At 45.1% G+C, this 25953-nt stretch overlaps 2 protein-coding genes across 2 annotated transcripts; both read right to left on the bottom strand.

Moving 5' to 3' along the window:
• Positions 1–4670: 4670 nt before the first annotated feature.
• On the bottom strand, positions 4671–9641 carry LOC127322114 (DNA-directed RNA polymerases II, IV and V subunit 11-like). The gene is made up of 6 exons (XM_071825479.1): positions 9637–9641; positions 9047–9085; positions 8847–8936; positions 8684–8762; positions 8506–8601; positions 4671–4715 (listed from the first exon to the last, which is right to left on the bottom strand). Exons 1-6 carry the CDS (start codon positions 9639–9641, stop codon positions 4671–4673), a joined length of 354 nt encoding a protein of 117 aa, XP_071681580.1.
• LOC139835076 (uncharacterized) lies at positions 5474–6525 on the bottom strand. The gene is made up of 3 exons (XM_071825060.1): positions 6434–6525; positions 6000–6339; positions 5474–5920 (listed from the first exon to the last, which is right to left on the bottom strand). The coding sequence occupies exons 1-3, from the start codon at positions 6523–6525 to the stop codon at positions 5474–5476; spliced, it is 879 nt and encodes a 292-aa protein (XP_071681161.1).
• Positions 9642–25953: the final 16312 nt, after the last annotated feature.

Below are 25953 nucleotides of genomic sequence, written 5' to 3'. Positions count from 1 at the left end.
CGAGCTCGTCATCGTCGGAGCTGTCGGCTATGGGGGGCCGCGGTGCGCGACTGGGGCCGCCAAACGACGACCCCTCGCTGCTGTTGGCGTACCTCGCCAGCTTCCCTGGGGCGTGAGCCCCCACTTCGTCCACCGGCGGGCGCTGCACTTGCGCGCGCCCTCCGACCGGTTCCACTTCCGGCGTTCCGCGTCGGTGCGGAACACGGGAGGATGCGGCAGCGAGTCCGCGCCATAGCCTGCTGAGCCACCACGGGAGGCCATCACGCCGCTTAGGAGGGTCGAGGGGTGGCTGCGCAGAGCTTGATTGCTCGCCGGAATATGTGTGAGGCGGCGACGGAGGGAGTGGAAGCGGCGGAGGGGGGTAGGGTTTGGAAACCGAATTCCCCTCGGCGGCCCCTTTTAATACGGGGCGGCCGCCCAGTTTCTCGGGGGCCCGAACTCGTTATACGGGCCAGGCCGCGAGTTCGGGCTCCGTTCTGGCCCAGTTTCGGCCCGAACCCGTATTTCCGTATTTTTTAGTTTTGGCATGTTTTACGGGCTCTGACAACATGCACGTCAAAATGCGCTTGTCGCGCGTGGGCTTATGTGCCATCCTACGCGCTAAAATGAGGTGCGCGCGCTCAATCGCCTGGAAGTTTCAGCCGCGCGTCGCTCCGCCACCGCCCCACCTCGCCCCGCGCGTCGCTCCGCCTGCGCTCCACCTCACCTCACGCGCCGCTCCGCCTCCGCCGTGATGCCTCCCCGCAGCCACTCGAGCTCCGGCTATCGCGGTGTGCGCGCGCGCGTCCGAACGGGACATTCTACGGTGAGATCCGGAGCGGCGAGGAGCGCATCAGGCTCAGCACGTTCGAGACGGCGCACGAGGCGGCGCGCACGTACGACGCAGTCACCTGGCGCCTCGGCCACTCTCGGCGGTTGATGAACTTCACCGACGTCTGGACGCGACATCAGGTGGAAGACCTCGTGCCGCCGCAAGCCGTCACGCAGGAGGCGAGGCAGCGACAACGCGAGCTCGAACAACGCCTCATCATCGCCGAGCTGGACGAGCGCATGCGCCTCGAGTGGGCGAGGCGCGGCGCTTCTCGGAGGACGTGGCCGCGGAGGTCGCCTTCTATGCCGAGAAGGAAGAGGAGAAGGCGGCGAAGAAGCGAGATCGGGAGGCGAGGAGGGCCAAGAAGGAGGCCAAGAAGAAGGAGAAGGAGGAGAGGGCCGCGAGGAAGGAGGAGAAGAAGAATGGCGTCGGTCCGTTGACCATCACCGTCGACTCTTCCTCCTCGGAGTTCGAGTGGTCGTCGATTCCGGTGTCGTCCACAACACCGAACTCCTCCGACTTCGACTGGGAGTCCGATTAGTTTTAGTGTAGTCTAGTTTTAAAATTGGTTGTACCAAATGTGGGTTGAACTATGCAATGTATTTATATTTTCAGTCTATTTTCAGTCTATTTTTACATTTTGTTTGATCTATTTACATGTGCAATTGTGTCAAAATGTTGTTTTTGGGCTGCATTTTAGCGCATCTATAAAAAGACTAATTCAGCGCTGCATTTTGACGCGACGGTTTACAGCTCTAACCCGAATATACAACGTGCCTGCTATAACGCGCCTGTTAGAGATGCTCTAGGTGCTCCTCCTTTTTTTCGTCCATATCCTACATATGCTGCTCCACAAAATCACCACTGCCCCTACCCTTTTGCCTGTATCAACTTTAATGGAGCTTGATGCTGTAGCATCATAGTGGAGACTGAACTGCAGATCAGATCAAAACAGAGCCAATCTAGATAGAGGGGCCATTTAGCTCCGATCCGTCGCCTGCGAGACCGGGCTGATAATGTTGGCGGTGAGAGGTCAATTAAAATACTGTTTTTTCTTGCATGTTATGTACTCCATCTCTCACAGTTTATTAGGCGTGCGTGTATCTCTAGGTCGTAAATTTAATCAAGTCAGCATTAGTTACATGTTATAAAAATTATATCATTAAAAGTTTAGATGTTCTATTTTCTAATGACATAATTTTTGCATTATATTTAAATTACATATGTTAAATTGACAATCTAGAGATACGAAAAAGACTAGTAAAATGAAACGGAGGAAGTAATCTGTTTCGACTTGCTGCAAAATCGTGTACGGTGTATGTTGATTGATGCGTACGAGTGAACCTAGCAAAGATTCTGGACACATGTTGCGAAGACAACGGGCACAGCTATCCGGGAATGCGGAAGCAGCTCGTTTTGCGTGTGTGGTTCTCTAATCTGAACCTAAAAAGCTTGCTACTCCCTCCAGGGCCGTACCTGATAAAATGGAGGCCCTGTGCTAAGCGTAAAAGCAGGCCCTAGTCAAACCCAATTTTAATCAACCAGCGAGTTTTATGTAGAAAAAGGGAACAATATTTTTCTCAATGAAGTCATCTTGCCAAATGCAAACATTAGAGCTTCTAATCTATCAACTAACTGGGCTGTCAAATTCTTTTGGTATCTATTATATGAGTCTCATACATAAACCAGCGATTCTTTCGCCGAAATAATTCTTCTCTTCTTGCATGTTGTAGAAAATAAAACACCACCCAGATGCACAAACATGAGCAAGACCAAATAAAATGTGTTAGAACTGAAAAAAAGGAGATTAAAAGAGAGGAGGCGACCTGGGTATTGAGCTAGTCTACTGGCAACCAAGCAGTGTAGCGTGTCTAATCTTCAACACTCCAACCGGGGCCCTCAGTCCAACTCTCAATCGATTGATAAGAGGTGAACGAGAGAATGAAAAGAAGATGAGAGATTGAGACTGGGGCGACATAGGCAAGAGACGGGTGTTGTAGGAGGAGGAGAAAGATCTGAAAAAATAGGAGGACCTGAAAATAGTTCACATCTCAAGTAATTATTTATTTTCTGAGTAGGGAACTTAATGGAAGAGAGAGATGTTCGCGTAGATTTCAAGACGTGGCCCCTAATCTCCCCGAGGATACATATCTTTATTGCTGCTAATCTTCACATAATTTACTCCTGCCAACACTACTTAAGAAATTAGGGGCCCTAATTTTTGGGGGGCCCTGTGCGGCTGCACATTCTGCACATGCATGCCGTACGGCCTGACTCCCTCTCTCACAGCTTATTAGGCGTGCGCGTACCTGTAGGTCCCAAATTTGATCAAATTAATATTAATTATATGTTATAATAATTATATCATTAGAAAGTTTAAATGTTCTATTTTTAATAATATAATTTTTGTATTATATAATTAAAATTATATATGTTAAATTGACGACCTAGGGATACAGGAAAGACTAGTAAAATGAGAAGGAGGGAGTAGTTGATTACCCAAAACAGGTTAAGATTAACCTAAAGCTAAAATTTCAAGTTGCATGTGTCGTGTTTTTTTTTTTTGGTTCTTCACGCAATAAATGGGTATTTTTGTTGCATGGACATATTAAAAAGTGTTGTAATATCTTCAAGTGATTATAATGGTGTCGTAGGGAAACTGTTTCAACAACATTCACATCGTATAGCTGGACGGTCTATATTAACCATTCTAATATAATATATTAAACGGGTGGGGAAGGTGGATGATCCACCCTACTAATGCGTAGCCTAGCTGTACGGTCGACCGCTCGCTTGAAACGTGGCACCCACCATGTGCCTCTCTCTCTCTCTCTCTCTCTCTCTCCCATCCGCATGTAGTCCTCTCTCTCCCTCCATCCCTCCCTTATCCCTTCTCCTTTATTCGTCTTCGTCCCCACCCTACAGGAGGGTTGGGGGTTGTGTGTCGCGCGGACTTAGGGGTGGCATGGGGGTCATCACTCGTCAGCACCAGAGAAGAAGATCACTCGTCAGCACCAGAGAAGAAAGGGGTTGGAGGCTCAGAAGGGATGCTCGAGAGCAAGGGTGGACCAGAGTTGGAAAATCCTGGGGGCATATAGGCGAGACAACGTGCCAAGGGTGACAAAGGCAGTTATTCTGACGGTGGTAGTTATATGGGAGGAGTAGGGGTGGCAAGGGTGGCCAGACCTAGGGAAGAAGAAATGGATAAGGGGCAGTGACAACTTTGTTGTTTAGGGATCCAAAATCGACCACGCTACCCTTCTCACGAGGGTGACCATGAGACGCTGAGATAGCCCCCCCTTGCTTTGAAGTAGTTTTTCCGATATAAATATAGACGACCAAATATCCCCTATGGCGAAACAACTTTTTTGTCTGATGTCTCGTGTATCGCTGTCTGCCACCCCGGCAGAGCGGGTAGTCACATTTGCCTAACAAATTAGTTACACTAAGCACTGAAAAACAACTAGAATAACAATTATCCCAGTGGCGGTATTTGCTCTGATTAGACCTTGGGAGATATCACCTTCACCCAGCGCCGAACAGTGTTACAGGATGTCATAGTCTACCTTCAACAACAATCATTTTGGATAGCAAACGGTAATCCAAAGACATAACCTAAGAAAAACTTGGCGAAGACCATGTTAATTTTGAGATTGCATAATGCTAGAGCGAACACAAGAGGTATGCGACGGGATTAACTGCATTGTCTTGTAATCTTGGTGCAAGCTTAGCACATTCAAAGATCCTACGAAGTAAAGATAATGGACTAACATCATGCCGACAATCCTTAACTATTTTGTTCCTGCAGTTCAGATATCAGATGTACCAAGAAAGTTCCTGTGTTAGAGACGCCACGTGCCTAGTAGCTCTGCTTCATCCTTTCCTCAAAGCGGTTCTTCTCATCCTGAATAACAGAAAACTCAACAACTCAGTGCATATAACTATTTAAACATAGTTTTAAAAGAACTATTTAAACACAAAGGCTAAGAAAGATGTAACATGCCACTTTCGAAAATAGTACGAGAGATGCCAGGAAAGCCAAATTAATGATTTAAACCAACCATGATGCGGACAGACATGTGATCCATCTTTCGGTGTGATCAGACTGCTATTATACAAAGAGAAAACCTATTTTGTAATGTTGAAGTAGTAGCTAAGCAAGTCTTGAGACCAGAGGGATCCATTGTGTTTTTGATGTTATGAGACTAATGTAACATCTAATGCTCTGTTCGGATGTTGATATTGGGGGGCTAGACATTGTATTGACCCGAATGTCCAATACCCAGGATATTGATATTGTGAGTGAATGTCAATATTTTCTGTTTGGATGTGCTAGATATTCGGAACTAGAGTAGATATTGAAGTTGAATGCCAAATGTTGTTCGGATGCTCAAAGTGATGTATTTCAGTCCTAGGAGAATTCGATCATATACACTATATTATGTACAGAACATGCACAATATTTTTGTTGTCTCATTAACAAGCAAAGAATATACGAATAACAATAAATTTGTACATAAGTTTGACAACATAATATATAGTTCCATTCATAATCCATCAAAAGCAAGCACATAAGATGAGATACATCACTGTCGAAAATCATACAAAAGACATAGTCTAGAAACGGTGGTTCATAGAAATTCCGATACGGTTACAAGTTATTCAAGGTAACATAAGCAGCCATTCCTTTCTAGCATCCAGTGGGAGCTCAAGAAGTGAATGGAATAAACGCTCACTGACAGTTAGCTTCGCATAAGCTCGCAGCTGTTCAGTTCTGGACATATCAGGTACGGCTTCAATTGTAGCAAGCATGACGGAAGGAGGAGTAACCTGCGGCTGCTGTAGTGGCTCGGTTGACTTCATGGCATCATCAAAAGATGTCTTCAAACTTCCAAGCATGCACATAGTACGTGGCCTCTTTGGTGATGGACCAACTGCTTCAGGAGATGTATCATTGGCTTCTACAGCTGGTTGTATCACCTCTGGATCCGTCGACTCAGCTCCTGTCCGAGCACCTAGCCCGGTCGCATGGTCTTTTGAGTAAATTGTACATATCTCATTCCAATTGCGGATTACTTTGTTCTTGTATGGAGCTGCTTTTTCATTAGCCTGTAAACACATACAATCTGAAGTTAGAAACAAATCCCAAGCAAAATAGAAGTAGAATTAGTTATGACATGTCGCATACCTCCACATATCTTTCCCACACTTCATCACTCTCAAGTTGTAAGACATTCTTTTCCCAGTCCCAACCAAATCCACTTTGAGAAAGAATTTTGCTAACTATCTCATAGTGCTTGTCAAAAGTTTTCAACCTTGATACAATTTTCTCCTTTGTGACATCGACCCCACACTTTTCGCGAACAGCTTTGATAGCAGCACGGTACACATGTGACTTCCATCCGTTCTGGGCACGATCACCATTGTTGTGATGCTCAACAAATACATCTAGCAAGGCGCTGTCCATCTCCTGAGTCCATTGTGTGTAATTCCTACTGAACTTCTTTCCTGGTACTTCCTCCATGGACCTACACAACCAAAAAAGATGCAAATAGTATACAAGCAGAATGTATCAATAACCAAAGAAAGATCAGTGTTATATTATATATATAATCTGGTCACAGCATAACGCCATGACCAGCCAAACGCTCTGATTTGAGGTATTCAGACCTTGAAAGGCCCGAATGTCCAATGCCACGCCCCAATATCAACATCCGAACAGAGCCTAAAGCTTTGACTGAGCATACTCTTGTGCTACCAATGAAACTGGAACAAAAAACACGCGGAAGAGGTTGCCTACTGGACACGGTTCAATTAGCGGAGACTCTTGGATAAGATGGACTCCCTAAGTTAACAGGGGACCGTCAAGCACTCCAGAACTGTGATTAGGACTTACCAAACCCAAAAAGATCAGTTCTTCCCTTTCATTCAACCTTGAGGTGAGGCTGGAACAAGAGGATGGGTTACTTTTCTGTATGGTTGAGATTGACAAAAGCAAGGCTGAGCCCAAAAGGCACATTTGCACCTACTCAACTGAAGCAGATGCAGGATCCAAAGTATTTGCCTCTGGATTTGGTAGCATGGCCAAGTGGTAAGGGAGGGAGCTATAGACTGGTGACACAAACTTTACCAAAGATTCATAATAACAGAGCGACTTCCATTGAATTCTATAATGTACTATCCTAATGTTACCTAGCCGTTTAAATTTGTATAGAAAACCTTTTCCCAAACTGACATAATTGGTTAGAAAGAATTTTTAAAAAGCAAACAGACGTTCCAGCATTCAAATTCTTAAGTGGCGAGCTTATTAAGCAACTTCCACTTCTACATACTCCTCCTTGGTTTATGCATCTCGAATGTTATTTGCCTGGGTTTATTAAGCGGCAGGGGCACCGACACATGTTTGTTTGTACTCGTATAATTGTTCCCCATCCAATAGCCGTTTTAGAGATGATATGTGTTCAAACAAAAACACTGCATAATAGGCAATGGTCTGGATTATTTGGCAACAATTTAGGAGGGTTCCAAAAAAAGTTCAACCCATCACATCCACACAAAATCATCCAACAGACATGCCTCTTTTCTCGAATGCCACACATAAGTGCGAGCTTTAGTATTAAAAAAACAGAGCACATGAGACATGATGAGATTTGCAGATTTGATAATCCTTGCAAGGAAAACAAAATTCTTCATCTTTGAAGTAATCCGCTCCGGAAGTAAATGATGTACTGTCAATCGTTCAAAATTAGTTTGTGTTTTCTGATGCCCTTTTTTACAATATAGAGATCCTTGACTTTTGCACTGTTACGCTGCACTAAATGGTACAATGCAACATAAAGATGTTTGTATTTTTTTGTGTTAGTGTGGGGCTGGGGTTGACGTGTGTGTGAACTATAGCAGAAAACGTGATGCAACCTGGAAAACCCGCAATAAACATTTACATTACGCGGCAATAAGCTATAGCAGAAAAAGAGATGCTTATGTTACTAATTTTTTATTGTTTATTACGAGAAGACAGAGCATGTACATTGCTCGAGGAAGTAGCATAAAAATGACAACATCAACATCAACCTTTGGAAATAAATAAATAAACCACCATAATAAGTTGATATTGTACCACAGCCTGATAGTATCCTATTGTTCTTTATCAAAAAGATGGTACTGGCAAAAAATGAATTTGCAATTTTTACAGAAGAAAATGTCAGCCGGTGTACCATTTTTTGGTTCATCAAGTAGTACATAATTGTTTTTTATTATTATTGAAAAGCAAAGAACTAAGTACCAGCGTACTCTCAATTGACATGTGTGTTCAACAGGTTGATTTGGAGCAAGATAGATAAGCAACCACACTGTTCAGGGAACTTCTACACCAAAATTCTTAGGTCCATATTTATAAGGTGCAACATCTAGCCCGATTGTTTATGCTCAGTGCATTGTAAGTGGTCCATTAACCAATGGTCTTCGGAGTTATGCATATGAAAATAGCACTAAGCAGCTTAGTGTAAAAATCAATAATAAAGCTACGGAAGAACTGGTCATAAAATTAAAAAGTTAATAGTAAGAGAAGGTACGGGCTTTTGTACAGTATCAGTAACTTGGTGTACTTTGTTGCCTCTATTAAATGGCAAATGGACCAGTGGGCAATTCACAACATAGGCTATAGGAGCAATAACACTAAGAACGAAGACACACACCTTAAAAGCTTGCTTTAGGTTCTCAAGCTCTTTGTCTAGATCATTGAGTGCCTGGGTATATGCCTGTGTTGGGGATGACTGGCTTGCAGTATGGATCTGCCCACAGAACAAACCATGACAGTAGCTTAGTAAACCCTAACACGGAGAAGAAATCTAAGGAACATAACTTGCATCCTACCCTAACAATGATCTTGTACTGGAGGGGGTGAGGGAGATTATAACCAGCAAAGAGCACATTCGGGTCCCTGTGCAGCTGCCTGCAGAATCCCAGGCAGACGTTCACAAGGGATTAAATGAACCTAACCAAAGGGGAAAAGGGTACATAACTTTGCTGTACTTACATGCGGAGGATGTTGCCGACGGTGTGGTCCTCACGTTCAATAGTGAATGATGCAGCATTCATAATCTTCGTATCCTTCTCAAATGACACCCTGCACTAGTAATACAGCACTAAAGCCATTACCTACATATAATAGACCAGCAAGCCGAGACACAAGCGTTAATCAAATCACAAAACCAAACAAATGGTTAAAAAGCAAACAAATTAGCACCAGGTGCAGCATCAGAATTCCATAGATAGCTTCATGCCAAAAGATTCACATAAACAGCCATTAACAGAAAGTAACATAATGTAAATGTATTGAATTACTCTATAAAACACGACTGTTCGTGACTCCACGGCTTCTTCTTTTGAAAAGAAAAACATGAAGATCAACTGAAACATCTTATGGATAAATCTTGGGCAAGTGAACGGTAGTGTAGACGCTCGTAGCGGTCTGGAGCATTCATCTCTGATCAACTCTTGGCCCCTTCCTCTCAGGTTACTGCAAAAGCATGGTTCATTGAACCAAAAGGTCCATTTCACAGGTCAGTTTTTTCCATCCCGAGTTCATGTTTGAATCCATGTCCTTACAGGTGATTTAGAACACCATCAAACCTTTAAAGCAGACTGAACAAAATCATGCATCCCATATGAATCTCCCTCATATTAACCAAGGGCGGAGAAACCAACAGGCAGATTAACATAGCTCGGCATAAATATACACAATTAAACCTAAATAACTGAGCACCCAGACCAAGACCCAGCACTGATCGAAATCTACAAACTAAAAGAACTAGTTGATCGGATACGCCATTGCCCGTGCTAGTGCGGGGACTTAACATGGGCGGAGGGGTTTGGTTGAACCCCCCCAAAAGAATTCTGAAAAAAAAAGTTGATACTACTGCTCCACCACGCACTAAATGTTAGAAGCTGGGCAATCACTGACTGCGATTTCAAGCGAGGGAGAGAGATAGGCGCTCCGGCGGCGCACGTCGGTAGGAGGAGGAAGGAGATAAACAGGAAAAATAGGGTTTCATATTGCTTAGGGTGCCTCCCTTCCACCCTCCCCTGCCCTTTATATACTAGGACAGGGTCACGCTTAGTTCAGACAAAGTGTCATTACAATCTTGCTAATACACTTAAAGCGGGAAAAGCGAAATTTAAAGAGCGACAGCTGTGGGCCGTTGGATCTTGTCGGAAGTTATCTGGGCCGTCCACTAACTGAAGAAGTGTCATCCTTGTCAGGTCACTATCCTGACATTGCTCCCCCCTTGAGGCAAGACCTTAGGGCTTGAAAGCTGGGAAAGTCTTGGCGATGAAATCTGCATCTTCCCAGGTGGCCTCGTCTGCCGTCATGCCTTCCCATTGGACGAGCCATTGAGGCACCGCGACATCGTAGTCACCAGCATTGTGAGGTACTTGGCATCGCTGTAGAATGGCTAGGGGAGAGTACTTGATCTTACCCGCCGGCGTCACCAATGGTAGGTGCTTGGAAGGAACAGCCTTGGGTCCAATGTGCTTCTTTAGCTGGCTGACATGGAAGACATCATGCAGAAAGGTGCCTTCAGGTAACTGTAGCTTGTAAGCCCTCTTGCCAACCAACTGTATCACCTTGTAGGGTCCATACCATTTAGATGCCAATTTCAGAGGATTTCCTGAGCCCAGTGTTGTTTCTCTTTGTGGCAGCATTTTCAAGTAGACCATGTCCCCAAGAACAAAAGACCTAGGAGTTCTGTTCATGTCAGCATACTTCTTCATGGATTTCTGTGCCTTGGCCAGGTTATGCTGCAAGGTCAAGATCATTTTCTCTTTGTCCAGCAAGGTTTCTTGGGCAGCAGGTGTCATAGAGGAAGTAGCAGGTAGTTCAGTCAAAAGAGGAGGAGCATACTCATACTGTGCCTCAAATGGAGACATTTTGATGGCAGTGTGGTAGCTACAGTTGTACCAAAATTCTGCAGCAGGGAGAGAATCAATCCATTTCTTTGGCTGCTGAAAGACCATGCATCTCAGATACTGCTCCATACACTGATTCACTCTTTCAGTTTGCCCATCAGATTCAGGGTGGTATGCAGTAGAGAAGTGCAATGAGATTTTTAAGGCAACAAATATTTCCTTCCACAATTTGCTGAGGAATATTGTGTCTCTGTCAGTAGTGATCACTGTTGGAGGACCATGCAACTTGATGATGTTGGTGATGAATATATCAGCTACTGTTTGGACAGTGTAGGGATGAGACAGAGGAAGGAAATGTGCATATTTTGTGAGTCTGTCCACCACAACTAGTATCACATTCTTCCCTTTAGACATAGGTAATCCTTCCACAAAGTCCATACTCACTTCAGACCATTTTTGCTGGGGAATATTGAGAGGCTCCAAGAGTCCAGGGTATTGAATCTTTTCTGTCTTGGATATTTGACAGACAGGACAGGCTGCAGTATGCTCTGCCACATAGTTTTTCATTTTGGGCCAGTAAAAGCTATTCTTGAGCTTGTGGTAAGTGACTCTTGCTCCAGAGTGCCCACCAAATATAGAAGAATGGAATGAATCAAATACCCTCTGCTTGAGATCAGTGGCTATTCCAATATAAACTCTTCCCTTGTACCTGAGAATACCAGACTGAACAGAGTAATTTGCATGACTGTTTGGGGCAACTGTTACCTCTTGTAGGAGTTTGGAGGCCACTTCATCTGTACTATAGGAAGCAGTGATATCATGTGTCCAAGAGGGAATTGCTATTGCCATAGCCTGATAGTGTTCTTCTGTCACTATTGTATCTGTAGGCTGGTATTTCCTGGAGAGAGCATCTGCAACTGTGTTTTCAGAGCCTTTTTGTACTGGATGGAATAATCAAATTCCAAGAGTTTGAGCATCAACTTGTGTTGAATTCCTTCCAACAGCCTTTGGCTTGCAATATACTTGAGGCTGCATTGATCTGTCCTGATAACTAGCTTGTTTCCCAGAAAGTAATGTCTCCATTTCTTCAATGATTCCATGATAGCTAGTGCTTCTTTCTCATAGACTGATAGAGCTGCATTCTTAGGACCCAGAGCATGACTGAAGAATGCTAGTGGGCGTGCTTCTTGCATGAGGACAGCTCCTAGGCCAGTATCACATGCATCAGTTTCCAAGGTGAAGGGAATGGAAAAAATTTGGTAGAGCCAGTAGGGGAGGTTGGGACATGACTTGCTTTAGTTTGTCAAAAGCTAGTTGTTGTTCCTCTGCCTAGGCAAAGGAATTTTTCTTCAGGGCTTTGTGAAGGGGTTGGCAGATGAGAGCATAGTGTGGGATAAACCTCCTGTAGTACCCATCCAGACCCAAGAATCCTCTCAGTTGCTTGATTGTTTATGGTGTTTTCCATTCTAAAATGTCCTTAATCTTGGAAGGGTCAGTTGCCACACATGTGCCAGATATTATGTGTCCCAAATATTCCACTTGTTTCTGTTCAAATCTGCACTTGGATAATTTTTCCTTGAGCTTGTTTTCTGAAATATTTGCATCACAATTTTCAGGTGTGTCTTGTGCTCTTCTGCAGTTTTGCTATACACCAGTACATCATCAAAGAAGACCAACACAAATTTCCTGAGATATTGAGCAAAGTTAGTATTCATTAATTGCTGGAATGTGGCTGGTGCATTGCACAACCCAAATGGCATTACTAGGTACTCATAGTGTCCCAAATGAGTGGAGAATGCAGTTTTGTGGATATATGCTTCATGCATCCTTATTTGATGATAGCCAGAGCGCAAATCAAATTTAGAGAACAGTTGTGCCCCATGCAGTTCATCCAGTAAATCCTCAATAACAGGTATTGGGAATTTGTTCTTGATGCTCATTCAAGCCCCTGAAGTCGGTGCATAGTCTCCAGGACTTGTCCTTTTTCTTCACTAGCAAGATGGGTGAGGAGTAGGGGCTAGAACTCAGCCTTATTTCCTTATTCTGTAGCATTTCCTGAATTATCTGTTCCACAGTAGTTTTCTGGCTGTGAGACATCCTGTATGGCCGAATATTTGGTGGTTTCTTGCTAGGCAGTAATGGAATGTGATGATCTTTTGGGAGTTCAAATATATCCTTGAACTGGTGTAGTAATTTGCAGATAGGATCTGATACTGGCATATCCACTTCTGGATTGTCTTGGTGTTGTTCCATGTCAGTATACAGCAAGAAATAGCCAGTAGCTCCCTGGGACAACAGTTTGTTGCATGTGTCAGAAGAGGTGAGTAGCTTATCTGTGGGTAGGAGGTGATCCTTGAATGTGAGCAATTTTCCCTGTACCCCAATAGTAAGTTGTCTGCCAATAAAATCAAAGGTAACAGGATTGTGTTGCTTGAACCAATCCACTCCCAATATGATGTCAGCCCCTTGTAATTCTAGGATTCTGAAATTTGTCATGAATGTTGTGCCTTGGACAGTGAATTGGCACTTGTATGCCATGGAGCCAGAAGCCAGAGTGCCCCCACCAGCTACCTTTACTGTTCTTTCCTGAGTAGCTGTCAGTGGTATGTTGTGTGCTCTTGCAAAAGACAGGTCCATGAATGTGCTTGTACTTCCAGTGTCAGCTAGAGCAACTGCTTGTGCTTTGTTGAAGTTCAGTGGCAAGGATATGGTGGAATCACTAGGGGATCCAGTATATGCAGCTGCAGATATGCACTTAGCTATTTCTTCTGGTTGAGGTGCTAGCTGCTGTTGCTCTTGTTGTTCCTCAGGCATGTGTTCAGGTCTCCCCAACACCTGTTGTATGGCTGGTGGTGGTGGATCAATCAGCAGTGGAACAGGTTGGTCTTGTTCTTCTTCTTCCTCATAACCTTGAAGGGCAATCATATTCAGTGTTCTCTGCATCTGTTGGCATCTGTGGCCAATAAAAAAATTCATTGCAGTACCAACACAATTTGGGACCCCTGTTATTGTTGGGTGCCCTGTTTCTGTTGTCTCTTTGTATGGATGGCCGCTGGTTTTGTTGTTGAGGGAATGGTTGAGGTACCACTGCAGCTGGGGCTTGCTTTTTTACATTCAGTAGGTACGCTTGCTCATACTTTCTTGCATACCAGTATGCAGATAACAGAGTTTCAGGTTTCTGACACTGCACCAAGTGTTTTATGCTATCCTTGAGTACACTGGTAAACCTATCCACAAAGAAGTCTAGGGGTAAATAGTTGCGTTCCGTTTTCATTTGTGTCATCCATTGCTCATATTGGTCGATGTATGCATTGACCGTGGTGTTCTGCTTTAGCAACTGCAGCTGATCCATTGGATCACTTGCTGTCGTATCAGGGAAACGATCCAGCAGTACTTGGCCGAGTTCTTGCCATGTTCGTCTGTAAGTGAAGGCCAGAGCTACTGATCCATGTTTTGGCTTGTTCTCTGATGTGGGCCAATCCCCATTTGACTCTGTTGGCCACAGGTATTTCCACAAGATTGAACACGTCCTCACACTCTAGTAACCAGGCTCTTAGTGCATCTCCTGTGAAAATCGGCAGTTCCACATGGGGTGTACGTAGGTGCAAATCGCTATTGGGTTGCTGCGGCTGGAAACGGTGTGAAGGGAAGGTTTGGTTTAGTGGGTGATTGTGGGTATATGGCATGGCTTGTTGTGTTGGTTGGCTATATGGTGGATGTGGCTGTGTGTTATGACTGGAAATTAGTTGGCTTTGGGTGGTGGTGGGGTCCAGTGGTGGTGTTTGGTGTTGGGTGGTAGGCATAGGTTGATAATATTGAGGTTGTGTGGCGGGATTGGTGCGCTGCACTTGGTTTGGCCGCGAGGACGATGCCGCAGCGGTGGAAACGATTGGATCGCTATCCGTGCTCACGGCTTTCTGACGAGCATCATGCGTGCCTGGTGGAAGCGGCAGCTGAGCTGGAGTGAGCCTACCGAGGTTGGGTGGGAAAGGTGGTGGATTTGGCGTTGGTGGTGTGGAGTGTGGCGTGGGCACCTCAGGAATGGGAGAAAGGTGCGAGCTTGTGCGTGGTGGAGGTGTCACAAAGGTTGGTGCTTGGCCAGTATCGAGTTGTGTCGTACCTTCGGGCTGCGACAACCGGTCGATGCTGGTCTGCATCCGCTCCATCAGCGCCACCATGTTCCCCATCTGGTTCGTGAGCAGGTTGATGGAGGCCGTGGACTCTTCTTGGTAGTTGCGGAGGCGTCGTCCAACAGATCTCGCGTCGCGCTCTTGCCGATGCTCTGCGCGGAGCGCCGCGAGCTCGGCATCCGTCGTAGAAGCGGAGCCGATGAACGGCGCATCGCCGTTGCTTCTGTCTCTCGAGGAGTTGCGGGATCTTGAGGATGTTCTGGATCTGGGTCTGCCAGCCATGGGGGTAGAGAGGGACGCCGCCGCTGCGGTCTTTTAAGGGTGGGATGGGAGGGAGATCGAGCTTCGCCGGTGCGAACCCTTGGTCCGAGAGCCGTGGGCTCTGATACCACCTTGTCAGGAGCTGGGCACTCACTGACTGCGATTTCAAGCGAGGGAGAGAGATAGGCGCTCCGGCGACGCACGTCGGTAGGAGGATGAAGGAGATAAACAGGAAAAATAGGGTTTCATATTGCTTAGCATGCCTCCCTTCCACCCTCCCCTGCCCTTTATATACTAGGACAAGGTCACACTTAGTTCAGACAAAGTGTCATTACAATCTTGCTAATACACTTAAAGCGGGAAAAGCGAAATTTAAAGAGCGACAGCTGTGGGCCATTGGATCTTGTCGGAAGTTATCTGGGTCGTCCACTAACTGAAGAAGTGTCATCCTTGTGAGGTCACTGTCCTGACTAAACGAACATGCAACTAGATGGATGACCATGTTGTATCGAAAAAATTGGATGATTGTTGAAATCGATTAAATGGCTAGGACAGAACTCTGAGGAGGATATAAGCGAGTTAGGGTTCGTGACCACACTCCACACGAGCGCCAGTTAGTAGAGGGGATAGGGAGGGGGCGAGTACGAGAGACGAACTACCTGCTGCGCGGTTCTGATGGTTTCTCGGGACAAATATTGCGCCGCCGTTCGCTCGGGAACAGTGAGGGAGGGTGCAGCGGCGGATTATAGCCGAAAGAAGGAACGGAGGGGCATGTCCATTCCTAATTTTTTCCAAGCATTTTTTTATAACTCAATTTTCCAACCATTTCTATTTTTCGAGCGAGAACTGTAAGATAAATGTAAGTTTTTCTAAGTTTTTTTTTTGAACCTGGGAAAGGCCCAGAGAGGCCTAGAGCTGCATTAATATCAACGGTGGAGGTACATATTGTAAACATGACCCTAAAGAAATAGCAAATAGAGCATAGTCCTGTAAATTAGCACAAAGGGCCCTAAAGAGTAAACAAGAAAAGCAATCAAGCCCTTCTTCTCCACCACAACAGCAGCTCCAGCCGCCCATCTCCTCGTCGGGGATGAGACCACTTGGGAGAAGAAGAGCGTCGCACGCCGGCAGGAATCCCTCGGAGGGCCTCCATCTTGGAGGTTGAACCGATGCCTTCATCGACATCATGAGTGGCTGCCTTCTCAGCCTAGGATCATGGCAGCGAGCTGAGACCGCCATGTGATGAACTCCAATCTGCAGCAAAGAGTTTCCCGGCCGCCACCCAACTCGTCCCCAAGCAGCAGCTTGACCCTCGCCTCCATCTGCACCTTGCAGACATGGGGAGATGGGCAAAACCAAGCTGCAGAGGAGAGCAAGATCACAGCTGCAACCAAGGACCTTATTTGAGGAGATGCCGGCGATGATCTCCTTCCTCGCCTCCGGATCCGGCCGCTGGAGCACCGCGGGAAGAGGAGAAACCGCCGGAGCGCACCGGATCTGGTCCAGAAGGTCCAGCGCTCGACTCCAAAACACCAGCAAAATGCCAACTCCAAGGAAAGCAAACCCTAGACTAATATATACAGACCCCCGCGCTGTACTCCTTTCACCACGCCGGCCGGCAACGCCGCCGGGGAGTGAAGAGGAGCCAGCCGGGCTCTCTCTGGCGACTCTCAACTGGGGCGGTGGGAACAAGACGAGGGAACGGCCGAACGGGTCTCAGCCTCGTATATGTGATGTTAGCATATCATTTCTAAGTTTGTTATACGAGTCTATTCAGATAAACTACTCAATGTACACATGTAAGACATGTCACGTTTAACAAATAAGAGCAAGAACAATATTGCCACATCATCTATAGTCAACTTATAGCTAACATGTACAATAGTAAGCTATAAAAATGTAGTACTTTTACAATACATGGCCCACCTTTTACTCTCACATAGTGTCTAGAAGAACGTGCTAGAGCTGGTTATTGTATAAGAGCTCACTTCGCTTCTCTCTCCTAATCTCTCTCCTCAAACTAAGTAAACATATAATATTTTATCTCTTATAGCCAGCTGGCTGGATCTTATTGTACTTGCTCTAACCAAAGCTTGTCGTTATGTTCTTATTCATCATTTTTTAGGGTGACGTTGGCTGCTGCCTGCTGGTGAAGTGGTTTGTCGTATTCGCTGAATCAAGTTTGGATAGTTTGGTTGTTTATGAAAATTTGCCCACAATTCTTAAAGGGGTCTAAAAGTTGGTCTGGGAGGTACACTCGATTCGGCCGTCCGCGTTGGACAAACGCTGATGAACGCAAAGTGGGAATGTGGTTGTACATGTGGGAAAAGGTTGGAGGGCCGCGGCACATCAAGAACGTGCACCATAAATCCTAGCATCTCCCTCTCTAACAACTCACTCGCCCTTTCTCTCTTTGTCGATGGTTCCACGGCCAAACACCACCTTCGCCGACGGACAATCAAAGCCATCTTCTAGTAAGCCTTCATTGACGCTGACACCGATGTGTTTTCCCCTGGTTGAAGCACTGCTTCCCGAGGTTCATCAATGGTGGTGAGTTCTAAATCCACTCCTAGACTATTGAAAATGCGTAGATTTGTATGGCAAAGTGTAGTTCTGTCCTCTATACCTATTCATTACATGCACAGTACATTTGTAGTGGTAGGGTAAATTATCGGTCAATAAGCTCGGTTATGCTTGATTGTGCTCATTTTTATTCTTCTACTTTGTTCATGTGATTTTTAAATAGCATACCTATATGTACATACATGTGATTTATGGTTACATTTTGCCCGATTGTGCCTGGTTCGGTTTTTTATGGTGTGATCAACGCAACATTAGTTTTTTTTGCATTGTTCATGGTTCCATATAGTATGATGGCCTATGATTACTTCGCAATGTGTCCAAGATCCCAATGAGATGCATGAATACATGCCTATTATATATGATTGATCTTGGGCAGACGATGTCTAATATAAGGTAGAGCCGGTGATTAAGCTGCAACACTTATAGGTGAAGGGTTTGATCAAAGAGCATTTTTTGGTCATGCCCTTGGTTCAGTAGGATCATCTCTTTTCTCTGTATGTGCCCTGATCTATAAGTCCGCAATATCTGGTAAGAAATGATTGATGATTGATTATGCTACTTAAGCTCATGATTATAATTTGTCACACTATGTGCCACAAGGATGGTCTATTGAACCATGTGCTATGTACAAGCACCAATGTTGTGCACTATAATTGGTTCACTAGCTCCATCTCTAGAATTTATGTGTCCAATGTAAGTATGAGGCAAAAAATGTTCATTTTGCCTCTGTTTCGTTGCAATGGTTGATGATTAAATTGTGTAGCATTGTGTGTTCAAGGAATAATCTTGTAAAACATAGTGTCGTGCATAAATACATTGCTTGTGCATGATCCTTGATCTTGCATATCATATCTTAACCATTTATGTGCTACGTTAAAATGAGGCTTGAATTATGTTCTCTATTTTTTGGAATCGGCCGATGGTTAAAACGTGGCACCATTTTATGTGAAAGCGTGTCCATAAGATCTTATCACTCGCGCATGCACATGGCTTGCGCACTTGATTTGGTCTTATAGGCACTTCTTTTGCTTCGTGTGTCATAGTATGTGGCTATATCTCTTCTACACAATTGCTTGTGCTTGTTCTATTTTTTTTTGTAGTGCTCCACGATGATGATGTCCATAACTTGGGCAAAGAGCTAGTGCTCCAAGGATGCTAGAGAAGGCAGCACTGCTCGACCTCTTGGCAATGCTGCCTCTTGGCACCAGGGTTGGATTTACTAACAATTCATGACGCCTTCTGTCACTACCTTGGTCCGTCCCAAAGACCATCGTCCTGAAGACTAACATCGCCTGCTCCTAGATGGTGAAGCTAAAGGACATCAACGACATTATTTCCATGGATCAAGGGTGGGCTGGATTTGCAATTGCTCACGACATCAATATCGAGTACTTTTCATGACCCTCAAGGCGCTCAAGGGAGATGTTGATACCTTTGATCCGTATTATGGATTGTAGTATTGTAAGCTTTTTCATAGAAGACCTAGATTTAATCGAACCTTGGAAAATACTGCTAAAGTGGTATGGAGGAAACGTCTACAAGACTTGCTAGTTTATTTTATCTTACGTTTACCAGACCTTTCCAGGTTACTTTGTTTGGTGTTGTGTTCAATGGATGGAAGATAGGCTAGTGCATACATATAAAAATGAAGCATAATATTGTGTAGCAAATAAAATAGCGATAAGAGATATGTGAGCAGCACATCCGTAAATACTATTGAAAGTTCAGAGATGGTAAACCTAGAGGGGGTGAATAGATTTCTACAAATTTTAATTCTTTCTTTGCAATGTTAGGATTTGCGGAATATAAAGATGAGCCTAATGCAAACTAGGTGAAGCACCCTATATGATGATACAAGTAACTCTAGCACGAAGGCTCTCACGGGCTGTTATATCACAAGTAAAGAGTTCGGTTAGGGATAACCAGTAGCACGCAGAGATGAAGGTTTATTCCCATGTTCCCTTCCTTTGCAAGAAGGTTTGTCACGTTTGGAGAGGTGGGGGTCCCACGAAGGATTCCCCAACGCCACGAAGGCTCACCTTCTTCTCTGGAGCCTATCTCACGAAGGAATAGCTCACTCACTTGTGGTAGACTTTGAGGCAGCCTCTAAACCTTCACAATCTTGTCAGGAGCAAATCCACAACCATGATGTTTCCGGGCTACTCTTGCCCACCTAGGGTTTCCAAGGAACCCTAGAGAGCAAGTATCTCGATGAATACAAGGGGGAACAAGATTTAGCTCGGTGGAACTATAGATCAAGACCTCCTCTATCTTTTCCCCGGAGGGATTCGAGTTTGGGTGGAGGAGGAGAGATCTGAGGCTTTTGGTGTTTCTATCAATGGAGTACGAGAGAGAGAGCTCAACAAACAGTTTGTAGTGTAGTGCCTGAATGTTCTGAGCTAGGTGAAGGGGTATTTATATGGTCCCTCGAAATCTAGCTGTTGTGACTTGTCCAGCTCAGCAAACAGTCGAGGAGGCCGGTCAACCGGGCCTGGGTCCGGGCCATCCGGTCCAGAGGCCGGTTCCGTCGAGCCAGAGGCCAGACCATCCGGTCCGAACCGGACCGTGCACCGGGCCAGATCTGGGCGGAGGTGGAATGCTTACTGGACTGTGCCCGGTTGGCACCGGCGCCAGGACCGGTCGGCGTCGGGCCAGCCGGTCCCACGACCGGTCCAACCGAAACACAGACCGGCCACAGGCAGAAATGCCATTCTTCGTTTTTTGTCGAAGTGGGGGGGTCTCCCTTTACCTCCTTGTTCCATTGATACACCATTATGCCTGTTTGGCTAATACATGAGAATAATCTTATAGGCATGTATTAGTCCGAATACTCTAGCAACGGTGTCATTGTTACCAAAATAATGGATAAAGGTAAAATATCCTTTCAATCTCCCCCTTTTTGGTATACGATGACAAACCGAGCTAGAGTCACATGTAAATATTATGATAAGCTCAAACCTTGATTCCATATAAGATACTGAGACAGCTCCCCCATAATGTGTGCACTTGGAGAATTTGCGTTTGAATGCAAAGTGCACCATTTGTAGAATATGAGAAGCTCCGCCAATATATTTAGGAAACAAGCATGGTATAGACAAGTATATATCAAGATATAAGCATAAAGCATAATCATCCTAACATAGAGATTAAGCATACAATAACTTGTCCATACACGAATTATTCAAGATAGCAAATGGTTCCGGAAATGAAAGCAAGCAAATAGCACAAGCCAAATAAGAAGCAAATAAAGTAGCAATGGCTTGTGCACCAACAACCGAGAACCCCGTGATCCTAGACTCTACTCTCTTCTCCCCTTTGGCATCGGAACACCAAAAAGGCGAAGGAAAGAGTAGGGATGATAGCGTTCCCATCAATAGAACTCTGTCCCGGTAGGTGGGGAGCCCTCATCATCATCTTCATCATATTCTTCATTGTCTTCATCATCTTCGGACCCAGCAGTATCAGGAGCAGGAGCAGACCTAGTCCTAGGAGGAGGAACACCACCATGAGCAAACAAGGAGAGATCGAAGTTCTGGAACATGGCATCCTCAAGGGGAGGCATCTCCCAAGTTGGAGCAACCACAGGCTCTAGTTCAGGACCAGCTGGAGGAACAGGTTGGTTTATTGCAGCCATAAAGTCATTTTGGCGCCTCCTAGTCTCTTGGTTCAAGGCAAGGCTTTGATGAGCCACATCATTGGTATTCCTGCACATCTGCCATAGACTAGCTACAAAGCGAGAGGCACCCCGCTTGGGGCGCATAGAGGAGCTAGAGATAGCAGCAGGGTCATGCCTTTCCTTGGACCGTTGCTCAGAAGGCATTATCTTAGGAATGTCCAGTTTGTTTCCCTGTTGAGGAATCTTGAACAGTTCCTTCTTTATCAGTTGATCTTTCTTGTTGTGAGGAGTTGGCACAACTGTATTGATGAGCTGCTGAACATACTGAGCAAAGTTTGGAGTCATAAGGTTGCGAACAGAGCGTCTCAGTTCACTGTATAGGAAGTCACATCCATCAATTGTCCTAACATTTTCAGGACGGCAGTAGTACATGAGATTCAGATGATAAGCTCATCATTCACTTGAGTCTCCTGACTTGCTAATGAGACTCTCACGGAATATCTTAGCAAGCACTAGATAGGAGTATTACATTCATGTGATGGTTGGAGGAGCATGTGTAGGCTCTAGAGGATAGCAGAAAGCAATGTGGCCATGAGTAAATTACTCCTGAGAGTGAACCCGAAAACCATGAGCACGACCACTATAAAAACCCATTGCTTGACAGAAGTCAAGGTAGTTGCAAGAATACTGCTCCTGCCAAGTCATCCAAGTCATAGTGCGAGCAGCGTCATCACGAAAGAATATTGTGCAATGGAATTGACGGACAAGGATTGGGCAATACACCCCAACACCCTTAGTACTGCCAGGCTTCAAACACACAAGATCAAACAACCCCATCTTCTTCAAGGTGTCAACCACAAAGCGATACTTTGTGGCTTGGAACATGGTGAGCTCCTCCTTGTTGATGGCCTTGGGTTGCACGATGACACCATTCCTCATGAGTTCTGGGAAGTTGTAGAAATCATCCCACATATTCAACTGAGTGTTGGTCCAGAACTCCCTTTCTTCACTATTGTAGGTTCTCTCCTCGAATCGATAGGGATTCTCCAGAATAGCAATGGGATAAGTGTACATGTCATCAGGAATAAGGAGACCAAAAATATAACATATATACAAATGTTTTGACAAGGTTGCGCGAAAATCTGGGCGGGTCGGCGCATCGGCCGACATAACCGGGCTGCAGACCGGACCAGCCGGTCTGACGGGAGACACGCCGGCCCGGCCGGTGTGTGAGCCGGCTGGCCGGGCCATAGGCCGGGCACTGATGAATCATAATGAAATTTACTGATTTTCAACACAAAATCATGCAAAAGCTCATATACTTGTACATCTATTACAACAATGTGGTGTGAAACCTGTGCATAGAGGTGTATGGCATTCTAATGACATGAGGTACTAGGCAAACCCTAACCCTAGTTTCTCAAATCCCTCAACAAATGTGCAATGTATGAGGGAACCGAGACATAGGAAGATGGGGAGGGGAAATTACCCGAAGACATTGCTCTCCTTGCCCAAAGGAACAAGAAGGACTGCAAGGGAAAGCTTGAGGAGTAAAAGCCCAAAAACTCTAAGTGTGGCTTGAGAGGGGCCAAATCCCTTGGTGAAGATCCTCCAAGGTACCCGATCTACGGTGGAGTGGAGTTTGTGGTGAGTCTAGTGGTGGGAATGCCCTAGGGAGTGGTTAAGAGGTGATGGGCGGCGCCAATGGTGGCTGTGGTTGAAGGGGGGAAGTGAGGAAGAAGACCCAAGGGGTACCCCTCAAGTCCCCAATTAATAGCCGTCGACCGGCGCACGACCAGGCCGACCGGGCTGGGCACCAGGCCAGCCGGCTGTAGAGCCGGCGGAACCGGGCCAGGGACCGACCAACACATTTTACCCCCTTTTTGCCTTTTCTTTGTGTAAAATTGTGTGAATGATTAGAGGATGAAATGTACAACATAGATAGATAGACATGTCATAAGAGGAGCATAGACATGGGGTAGGGAACACAAGTTTTTCTAGGCATACCCATTGGAGTGAAATCCAAACAAGATGTAAATAGCAACAATGGGCATGATTCGAAATATATCAAGAATCATAGATCATTTTAGAATTGTTTTGCAATAAGATCAGTTAGCCTCATAGAATGAAGTCACTTTATAAATAGAGGCTAAATGAGGGGCGGGGGATTACTCCCCCTATGTTAAAGCACAAATGTCATGAGACCACGAAGAGACATGCTTGGGTCCATATTATGACATTGGGTCTATTAATGTTGCACACATAGCTATGCATCATACCAAGACATGGTAAGATGACTATCCCCATATGTGCTGTTCAACTAAGCTAGATAGCTAGTTAAATGTAAGAATATAATGCAAGAAGTTGTTCAATCTAAGTTGTTAGGATCAAGAATACCTAGTTCTCCTCTCAAGTTCACAAACCGGGCTTCATCCAAAGGCTTAGTGAAAATATCCGCCAATTGGTAAGTTGTTCCCACATGAGTGAGTTCAATGTCCCTATTGGCAACATGGTCACGTATGAAGTGATGGCGAATGTCAATATGTTTGGCGCGACAATGTTGAACTGGGTTATTGGCGATCTTTATTGCACTTTCGTTTTCACATAGAAGAGGCACCGTACCAAGAGACACACCATAGTCTTTCAAGGTTTGCTTCATCCATAACAACTGAGTGCAACAAGATGCCGCATATATGTATTCGGCTTCGGCGGTGGATAGGGCAGTGGAGTTTTGTTTCTTAAATGACCAACTCACCAATGACCGGCCAATAAACTGGCAAGCCCCGGAGGTAGACTTCCGATCAACCTTATCACCAGCCCAATCGGAATCCGAATAGCCTATTAGTTCAAAGGTTGACCCCTTTGGATACCACAACCCGAGAGTAGGAGTAAGAACAAGGTATCTTAAAATTCGTTTGACCGCCACCAAGTGGCTCTCCTTAGGAGCAGATTGAAAACGAGCACACATCCCGACACTTAACATGATATTCGGCCTAGAAGCACAAAGGTAGAGCAAGGATCCAATCATGGAACGGTATACCTTTTGATCCACATCCTTCTCACCATCACATGAGCCAAGCTTCCCCTTCACGGGCATGGGTGTTTTCATTGGCCTTGCTTTGGTCATGTTAAACTTCTTGAGCATGTCCTTCACATACTTTTCTTGAGAGATGAAGGTGCCTTTTGCAAGTTGCCTCACTTGGAAGCCTAAGAAGAACTTCAACTCTCCCATCATGGACATCTCAAATTTCCTAGTCATCAATAGCTCAAAAGCTTTGTTATGATTGGGGTTAGTTCCACCAAAGATAATATCATCAACATATATTTGACATATAAATAAGCCACCCCCTTTAACCCGTTTGGTGAAAAGGGTGGAATCGACCGTACCCATGCTAAACCCATCATGAAGTAAGAAATCCCTAAGGAACTCGTACCAAGCACGTGGAGCTTGCTTGAGACCGTAGAGTGCCTTATGGAGTAAATACACATGGTCGGGACGACATGGGTCTTCGAAATCCGGGGGTTGAGCCACATATGCAGTTTCTTTTAGGGGACCATTCAAAAATGCACTTTTCACATCCATTGGATATATCTTGAAATTGTGGAAAGATGCAAATGCAAGAAAAAGACGAATAGCTTCAAGGCGGGCTATCGGCGCAAAGGTATCCTCAAAATCCATACCTTCTATTTGGGCTAACCCTTGCGCCACTAACCTTGCTTTGTTTCTTATGACAATGCCATTCTCATATTTCTTGTTCTTGAATACCCATTTGGTCCCAATGACATTGATGCGATGATCCTTGGGTCTCTCAACTAGAGACCATACTTCATTGCGGGTGAAACATTCCAATTCTTCTTGCATGGCAATTACCCAATCCGGATCAACCAAGGCTTCATGTACCTTGAGTGGCTAAAAACTAGACACAAAAGCATGGCGTTGACAATAAGTGATAAGTAATGCATGGTGTCTACGAGTTACCACTCCTCTTGAGATGCTACCAAGGACTTGATCTACTTTCATGTCACTTGCCCTTGAAGCAGCCTTGATCTTTCGAATGGTTCCTTCATGATCGATAATTTCATCTTTAGCTAAATCTTGATCATGAGGGACAAGTTGAGCTTGACCATGATATGAGGGTGATTCTTAATCAGCACCATGGTCTTGCCCAAGGGAATGAGGGTTTTCTTCTTGTTCTTCGGAATGCGGTTCATCTTGAGTGGAAGATGAATCTTGGGCTGCACTCGATGGTTCAGCTTGAGAGGAGCAAGGCTCCACTTGGGCCGAGCTTGAGACTTCTATTCCATCATCTTGATTATTAGTATGGACCTCCGTAGTTCAGATGTGTCCAATGCCCATAAGATTGATGGCATTAGAAGGATCATCTTCACCTGCAGCACATGGAACAACTTGCTCCACTTGGGAGCCATTATCCTCCAAGAACACCACATCACAAGATACTTCAATAGTCCCAGTGGACTTGTTGTAGTATCTATAGGCATGGGAGTTCTCCGCATATCCAACAAATGTTCCCTCTATAGTTCTTGTCTCAAATTTACCGAGCTTCCCTTTGTTGTTTTTAACAAGACATTTGCATCCAAAGACACGAATGTACATGACATTAGGCTTGTTACCTGTGAGAAGC

The sequence above is a fragment of the Lolium perenne genome, chromosome 2, assembly GCF_019359855.2.
Source record: "Lolium perenne isolate Kyuss_39 chromosome 2, Kyuss_2.0, whole genome shotgun sequence".
Classification (NCBI taxonomy): Eukaryota; Viridiplantae; Streptophyta; class Magnoliopsida; order Poales; family Poaceae; genus Lolium; species Lolium perenne.
This window is presented reverse-complemented; position numbering and strand designations above follow the sequence as displayed.

Excerpts from the sequence above, each read along its gene's own strand:
- LOC139835076 (XM_071825060.1), bottom strand. The coding sequence starts at position 6,525 with ATGTTGATATTGGGGCGTGGCATTGGACATTCGGGCCTTTCAAGGTCT. Across the intron at positions 6,340-6,433 it reads GCTGGTCATGGCGTTATGCT|GTCCATGGAGGAAGTACCAG; the intron begins GTGACCAGATTA and ends TTGGTTGTGTAG. Across the intron at positions 5,921-5,999 it reads TGTGGGAAAGATATGTGGAG|GCTAATGAAAAAGCAGCTCC; the intron begins GTATGCGACATG and ends ATGTGTTTACAG.
- LOC127322114 (XM_071825479.1), bottom strand. Across the intron at positions 8,937-9,046 it reads GCTGCACCTGGTGCTAATTT|GGTGTCATTTGAGAAGGATA; the intron begins GTTTGCTTTTTA and ends TTACTAGTGCAG. Across the intron at positions 8,763-8,846 it reads GTCGGCAACATCCTCCGCAT|GCAGCTGCACAGGGACCCGA; the intron begins GTAAGTACAGCA and ends GGGATTCTGCAG.